Source organism: Quercus suber, unplaced genomic scaffold, assembly GCF_002906115.3.
Source record: "Quercus suber isolate HL8 unplaced genomic scaffold, Cork oak 2.0 scaffold_123B, whole genome shotgun sequence".
In the NCBI taxonomy this organism is placed as follows: domain Eukaryota; kingdom Viridiplantae; phylum Streptophyta; class Magnoliopsida; order Fagales; family Fagaceae; genus Quercus; species Quercus suber.
Window position 1 is genome coordinate 292,198 of NW_027071803.1, and position 7,690 is coordinate 299,887.

The 7,690-nt window shown below is 40.7% G+C and overlaps 2 protein-coding genes across 2 annotated transcripts; both read left to right on the top strand.

Moving 5' to 3' along the window:
• Positions 1–5,928: 5,928 nt before the first annotated feature.
• Positions 5,929–6,420, top strand: LOC136066155 (uncharacterized). The gene has a single exon (XM_065770015.1). It carries the CDS (start codon positions 5,929–5,931, stop codon positions 6,418–6,420), a length of 492 nt encoding a protein of 163 aa, XP_065626087.1.
• A 156-nt stretch (positions 6,421–6,576) lies between these two features.
• On the top strand, positions 6,577–7,161 carry LOC136066156 (uncharacterized). Its single transcript, XM_065770016.1, has one exon. It carries the CDS (start codon positions 6,577–6,579, stop codon positions 7,159–7,161), a length of 585 nt encoding a protein of 194 aa, XP_065626088.1.
• Positions 7,162–7,690: the final 529 nt, after the last annotated feature.

Below are 7,690 nucleotides of genomic sequence, written 5' to 3' on the forward strand. Positions count from 1 at the left end.
AGCAATAGCAAGGCCAGCAACTGCCATAAAGCCTACAATTATGTCCACCTTTTCATCAATAGAAGAGTCGTCAGAGTCAGAGTGAAATGGAAGCATTTTGGGTGGAATATCTTCAGACATGGAGATTTAAACTTTGTAAAGTTTAAAGAGAAAACAAAAAATGGAGTGCTAAATGAGAATTTTAGAGAGAGTGATGCTATTTATATTTGAGAAAAATAGGACCGTTGGACCCAAATATTATCGTTGGAACCTCGGAAAATGGAATGAAAAGACAAAATATTTATATGAAATAGAGATATTTTTTTGAAAAATTATTTTGGACGGTAACGTTTTTTTTTTTTGTTTTTGTTCTTTGAAGTAACTTTCTAATTAATGAAGTTCACAAGGGCCTATTTGGTACGTAAGTTTAAACATATGTTTTCAGTTTTTCAACAACATTATTACACATTTTTTCACACATTTTTTCACCCACACATATTTTTAAAAAAAACTAAAAACTGTTGTTTAAACAAATATATCAAACGGGCTTAGGTAACTAGAATATGTATTGTTCACACGTGTTATGATAGAAAGGTTTTATGTAAACTTGATAAATATGTCCACTCAATTGGGTTTAAGTTTGACTTATCCGGGTTTGGATCATATTAAAATCGGTCAAAATTGGTTGTTCTAAACCTGCTATCAAAACTATGATTCTAACCCAATCTTATATGATGCCAAGTCATGAAATGGCATGTATTATATTCACAAAAAATGTTGGGATCATCGAAAATGGCACAACCTTATGCCATAACTTGCCACGTGGTGAGTTGTGATTAATGAATGTGTCCCTACATAGCTCACATACACTCTTTCGCCAATCACAACTTGCCATGTGGCGAGTTGTGGCACAAAGTTGTGCTATTTTTGGTGGTACTAGCACAACTCTATTCACACAGGAAAATATGAGAGAGAGAGAGAGAGAGAGAGCATAACGGACTGAATTGGATTGAAATATACCAAAGTAAAATGAATTGGCCCGAGTGGACTGAATAGACTGAATTGATGATTAATTCACTTAAAAGAGTAAAACAATAGAAATTAGTTTATCAAAGTCACTATAATCACTAAACATTGTCAACATAACTAGCTAGACAAAGACTTTAACACATAAATGGATAAAATTAATAGTAATTGAACCAATATTAATATATTGAAAATCAGATATCATGATTTAGCTGTAAAATTTAAAATTTTTGAAAATTTATTATATTTTATAAAAGAGTTCATTTAAGGGCCATCTTTTTTTAAATAAATTATGCAATAACTTGCTTAAGAATTCCAAGCTCTTTTTTTTTTTTTTTTGGCTAAAAAATAAAAGACAAGTTCATATTTATATATTCTTCTAGATTGGTGGATGTCAAATCAACAGAGTTTGCAAAGTGCAAAGTCCCATCATGTAGATTCCTAAGCTCTGATACTTCAATTCTACTCGTAGTTTAACATGTTAAACTCATTTAATTGGTATAGGAAGAATAATGTTTGTTACACAAAAACAATTTTACGGAGAAGTACAATCTATGTGCGTTTCGACAAATAATTCTGGTAAGGCCAAGAAAAGCTTCTAATTGCAGAGATAATAAAATGCCTTTCATTTTGGGTAAGATAATAAAACATAAACTTTCATGGAATTTATTATTATTTTTTAATTTTATTTTAATGAAGGATATAGTTTATCAACGCACTTTGTATATAAACTTTCTGATAATACAATAGTTATAATGGAGGTGAGGAGTTTTGAACCCCGAATGTCTTTGTTGGAAACATCAGGGGAGATGACAGTTGAGCTACAAACTCTTAGACGTACTTTGACTGCGTTTGGATAGCAATTTTTCTTACTCAAAGTAAAGTTGCGTTTTGTGTTTTTTTTTTTTTTTTTTTTTGGCCGGCTTTTTCGATTTTGGGGGACAAAATTTACTGTACATGTACTGTCCGTGTACTGTTCACGCACTGTTCACACATTAAAAATATTAAAAATAGGTCCCACGGTACTATTCATATATTTAAAAATTATTTTGCTACAGTGTTTTCAACAACAATAAGTTTTTAGTAACTTTCAGCAACAATCAGTTTTTAGTAACTTTCAGCAACAATAAGTGCTATCCAAACAGACCATTTGTATATAAACTTGAAAAGTCTCTGTTTCTTGCATCTGAATTCTGAATATGTCCTTACAACTTCCAGACTGTATCGGCATACAGTGGACATTACCGTCCAACTGCTGAGAACCATGGCAACTTCCTAGCCTTCCTCAATGAGAATGTGGTCAACCTTGATGAAAGTTCAGGTATGCAACTTATATGATGTTAATTATACATTGACATAATTGCAGTTGATAGAATATTTGGGGACACGAAATTAGTGTATAATGGGTCACAAATTGACATATGAACTTATTCTGTCACTGGCCACTTTTGTACGACTTTTGATAATCCACAACCTGTACAATGTAACCAACAATTGCCTAACATACTGCTTCCACCACATTTCCGTCTAAGCTGTTTCTATTTTAGCCAGGTATGTTCCCCCTTGGAAGATCATGAGAGCTACAATATCAGCTATCAGTTCAAGAAAAAGATAAATTCTGAACCACCCCACCAAGCTCCTAGTGAGAATGAGGTTAACAGCAGACCCTCTGAATCGTGTATCTTTGCTCAAACAAAAAGCACACTTACACACAATTATAGGAGAACCTAGTCCAATAATCTCCAGAGCAGCAGAACAAGTCTTCTGAAAAGAGGAAGTAAGTTCCATATCAATTAGGACATCAATTGTCGTTGATATGGTCGACAGGAGCATCCCAAGAATTGGGTGTGTCAGTGGATTACCCTCTGAAACTAAGAATTCAAGCCCTTGAATTTGTTAACCTCTCGCCAAGGGACCCTTCCACACCATCAGTCTCTGATCTTCCCTCCCTTCTTAGTTCAACTACAACATTATGTGGGAAATGTGACCTTAGATTTACTTTCTTACTAGTTACAATAACGAGTCAGCATCATTTTGACTTTTCTCTATTCTTTCTATACTGTTTAGTCCTCTTTCAATATCATCTCAGACCACCATGGATTCATTTCTCTTATTTTCTCACATGTGAAGGACTGTAATGTATGACCAAATACTCTATTCCCCACTGTGCAATACAAACATGGCATCATGTATGTATCCTGGGTCAACCAAACTGGGCTGTCAGCGCATCCAAAACCTCATGGAGATTTTGTTTATTGGAATTGTGTGTAATGAGATGCAGAAAAGTAAATATATATTGTTCTTCAATTCAGCCCAGCTATATGCTGTATCTTTCTTTAATTCCTATTCCATTATTTTTTGCACTTGTGTAGCTTCATTCCACATCTTGACCTCAGCATATATATTTGAAAGCATGATCTGAGCTGAAGTATCTTCTGGATCAATGCTCAAAATTTACTCAGCAGCGTATCTTCCCAGAGCTACATCCTTGTGAATTTTGCAGCCGGACAGCAGGACAAGAGACACCGCCACACCACCTTATTAGGTTCCAATGGAATACTCCTAATGAGTTCAAAAGCTCTTTTTGTCTGTATTTTACGGGGAAAGAGGCTGACCAAAGAAGGTAAATGATCTGTCCTAAGGCCAATGCCATGGTCTTTGATCATGGAATTGAAGTGGTGCCATCCCTCCTCTACAAGTCACACACGCCCACAAGCAGATAATATTCCAAGAAAAGTAATACCATTAGGTTTAATCCCATTACCATGCATTATGTTATAGATCTCTGAAGCTTCCCTCCCAAAACCATGTTGGGCATATCCCACAAAGCATGGTATTCCAGGAAACCCTTTTTTTTTTTTTAGATAGATAATCAAAGACATTCCGAGCTTCATTTAGTTTTCCAGACTCATACATGTCTATAAGAGCACTCCATACAACCACATTTTAGTCAAACCCAGGTTTCAAGATGCAGCAATGGGTTTGTTTTCCCCACTCTATTGCTGGGATATTGCCACAGATGCTCAATATGTTGAACCCGAGCTCACCCCTTTTGGCCTGTTATGTTGTGGTTAATTGTTCTAATCACAAGGGAAAATTATCAAATTCTCAAGGAATATAGCAACATAATTTTCTTTCATTTCACATGAATTATAGATTCCACCATTAATTTAATTAGTATAATTTACTATTATATAAGAGGAGAGTTAATAATTAATCATTCACAATTTAGTGTTGATTAAAATGCATTTTTTATTATTATTAAAATTGGAATTATTACTGTGGGGCCTGTTAGTTAAAAAGGTATAGTAATCCTCAGAAGTGGACTCGGGGCCCAATGGCCCAATCCGAGGACACTTAGTTATCCGAGGACAGCCTAAAAAAGTTTTATTCTTACCAAATGGGTAATATAGGAGGAACGAGTAGATATTATATACAGCGGCATAACACACGTCCGAGAACACCAAAGTCCGAGGTGAATGCAACTTTCATGTTAGTGGAGAGACTCCGCCAAGTTGTATCTGAACTGGAAATTGGATATAGCTTAAGGAGGCGTCGGGGAAGGTAGCAAATATCTTCTAAGGCCATCACCTCCACATTAAATGCTTTCCAGCTAACAGTCTGACCGCATTAATGTGGAGGTGATACCTGAACAGTAACTAAGCAGCTTTATGGCCACTAAGCTAAAGGTTCCGGTAGGTACTGGATGGGACAGAAAGGAGCTCCCAAGATAAGAACTACACGTGTACGATGGAAACGGGGGGAAAACGGAGTATATAACATAGGAACGAAGGAAATAAGGGGGACTTCTTCTGGCAGAAAAAAGAAAGAACGAAGAGAGAGAGACTGACTGAAAAAGAGCCGAGGAGAGTTTTTTTTTTTAGGAATAAACCTAAAGTATTCCTTGTTACTTGAGGAGTAGAACCTTTCCTGTCACACAGTACTAGTTCTTGAACCCATACTCTAAAAATTTATTGTTTGGGCTTGTTGGGCTGAAAACCCATTCACACTCAGGGTCAATCCAAACTGAGTCCCTACAATTGGCGTCGTCTGTGGGGAGAACTTGATCTGTTGAAGGAAGGGCAGGTGTGATACTCACGATGGAAGAGGGAGTACCGCAACAACCATTGACGGGCCCACAACAGGCAGATGCTAATCAGCACCAGGCAGAGTCTAGGGGCTCTCAGCACAGTAATCCGTTGATAGACCACGGACACGGGGGGGATCATGAGGGGAGTACCCGAACGACCCATACAGATAGAAGCCGCTCTCGGGGGAAAGGCCACGCTTCCCCTGTAAAGAGTGGAGGAAATTTGCAGCGTGAGATTAACAAGTTGAAGAGGGAATTGCGATATGAACGACGAAGGCGTAAGCCTCATAACTCTAAGCACCCCTTTGAGGAGTCGGATGACACCAGTTACAGGCAGAGGTCGAGAACTCCCCCCAGCGAGTCTTTTTCGTGTGAGGAAGAGTACCACCGTAGGCGAAGAAGTAAGAGTCCGACTCGCCAGGGTCAGGGGAATGATGCCTTGAACAAGGCTTTGAATCAGGTCTCTAAGTCGCCTTTCACACGACATATTGAAGACGCTAGTCTTCCTCGGCGATTCCACCAGCCTGTGTTCACCATTTATAATGGTCGAACAGACCCAGTGGAACATGTTAGCCACTACAGCCAGAGAATGGCTATTCATGCCAGGGATGAAGCCTTAATGTGCAAGGTTTCCCGTCTAGTTTGGGCCCAGTGGCGATGAGATGGTTTAATGGCTTGAGAACTAATACTATTGACTCTTTTGAGAAGCTCACCCAGGCCTTTGGTGCTCGTTTTATCACATGTAGAAGGGTTGTTCAACCCTTGGGGTCCTACTGTCCATGTCTATGTGAGAAGGGGAAACCTTAAAAGCCTATTCAGACAGGTACTGGGAAATGTTCAATGAGGTGGATGGGGCTCACGATGACGTGTCTATGAATACCTTTAAGGAAGGTCTTCCAACTGAACACGGTTTGAGGAAGTCTCTGACTGGCAAGTCTGTTACTAGTGTACGTCAGCTTATGGATCGGATAGATAAATATAGAAGAGTAGAGGAAGATCAGATTCAAGGCAGAGGAAAATCTAAAGCAGTAACTCAAGAGAGGAGGGATTTCAGGCCGGACCGGTACAACAACAACCGACCTCAGAGGGATTTTGGGGGGCAGTCGGGGCCTGCCAACTCCCAGGTGGTTAGCGCCGTGTTCCGAGAACCAGTGCAGCGAGTTCTGGAGAAGATAAAGAACGAGCCGTTCTTTAGGTGGCCCAATGAGATGGCGGGGGATCCTGCGAAGCGTAATCGGAATCTTTACTGCCAGTACCATCAAGACCACGGACATATCACCGAAGATTGTAACAATCTGTGGGATCACTTAGAGCAGTTGGTGTAAGAGGGAAAGTTGACCCAACTTCTGCATCAGTCCGGCGGCCGAGGAGGCCAAGTAGGGTCGGCGTTTCAGGGGGATGCCTCAAGGGGACCTTCTTTGGGCACGATAAACGTTATATTCGCTGCCCCGGGGAGGACTGGATCTTGCCCTTCTAGGGTAATGTCGGTGTCTCAGTGCTCGGAGAAGGACTCTAGCTCGAGGCCGAAGAGAGCCAGACCTGGCGCCTCGTTGGTGTTAGGTTTCTCAGAAGAGGATAAGAGAGGAACTATACAACCGCATGATGATGCTTTGGTGGTTACGATTAGGATCGGTGGGTATGACGTTAAGAGAGTGATGGTTGATGATGGGAGTGCCGCCGAGGTCACGTACCCTGATTTATTCACGGGGCTGAATTTGAAACCTGAAGACCTGACAACATATAGTTCCCCGCTGGTGGGCTTCGAAGGCAAATCGGTCACCCCGTTGGGAATGGTTAGATTACCCGTGCAGACTGGGCCAGATATAGTGGAAGTAGATTTTATTGTGGTGGATGCCTTTTCTCCGTATACGGCTATTTTGGGAAGACCATGGTTACATGCTTTGGGGGCTGTTTCTTCCACTCTTCATCAGAAAGTGAAGTATCCCTCAGGGGGCGAGGTTTCAGAGATTTTAGGAAACCAGAACATGGCTAGGCAGTGTATGATAATGGCCATTCAACATCGGCCAGAGATAAGCACCTCGGCTGTAGCCGAGGGTGATTTATAGCAATCAAGGGTTCAGGGAGCCCAGTTCAGCGCGTCCCCGGAGGAAATGAGGTGTGAGGATTTGGAAATGGTGAACGTTGGTGATGATCCAGAGAAGTATTTTCAGGTTGGGGCTCAGTTGCCTTTGTTAGAAAAAGAACAGTTGGTCGAGGTTCTTAGAAGAAACGTTGATGTGTTTGCATGGAGTGCCTATGAAGCCCCGGGAGTGGATCCGGAGTTCATCTGTCATCATCTAAATGTCAACCCCTCGTGTATTCCAAAGAAACAACCACCTCGGCGTCCGTCCAGGTACACGTCGAGGCTATTAAAGACGAGGTGACCAAGTTGAAGCAGGCTGGAGCAATCAAGGAGGTATTTTATCCTCAGTGGCTAGCCAATACAGTTGTAGTGAAAAAGAAAAATGGAAAGTGGCGTGTGTGTGTTGTTTACAGATCTTAACAGAGCGTGCCCAAAGGACCCTTTTCCTATGCCCCGCATAGACCAGTTGGTGGTTGCTACAGTGGGTCATCCTCGGATGAGTTTCTTGGACG

Coding starts and splice junctions, on each gene's coding strand:
- LOC136066155 (XM_065770015.1), top strand. CDS start 5,929: ATGTTCAATGAGGTGGATGGGGCTCACGATGACGTGTCTATGAATACC.
- LOC136066156 (XM_065770016.1), top strand. CDS start 6,577: ATGTCGGTGTCTCAGTGCTCGGAGAAGGACTCTAGCTCGAGGCCGAAG.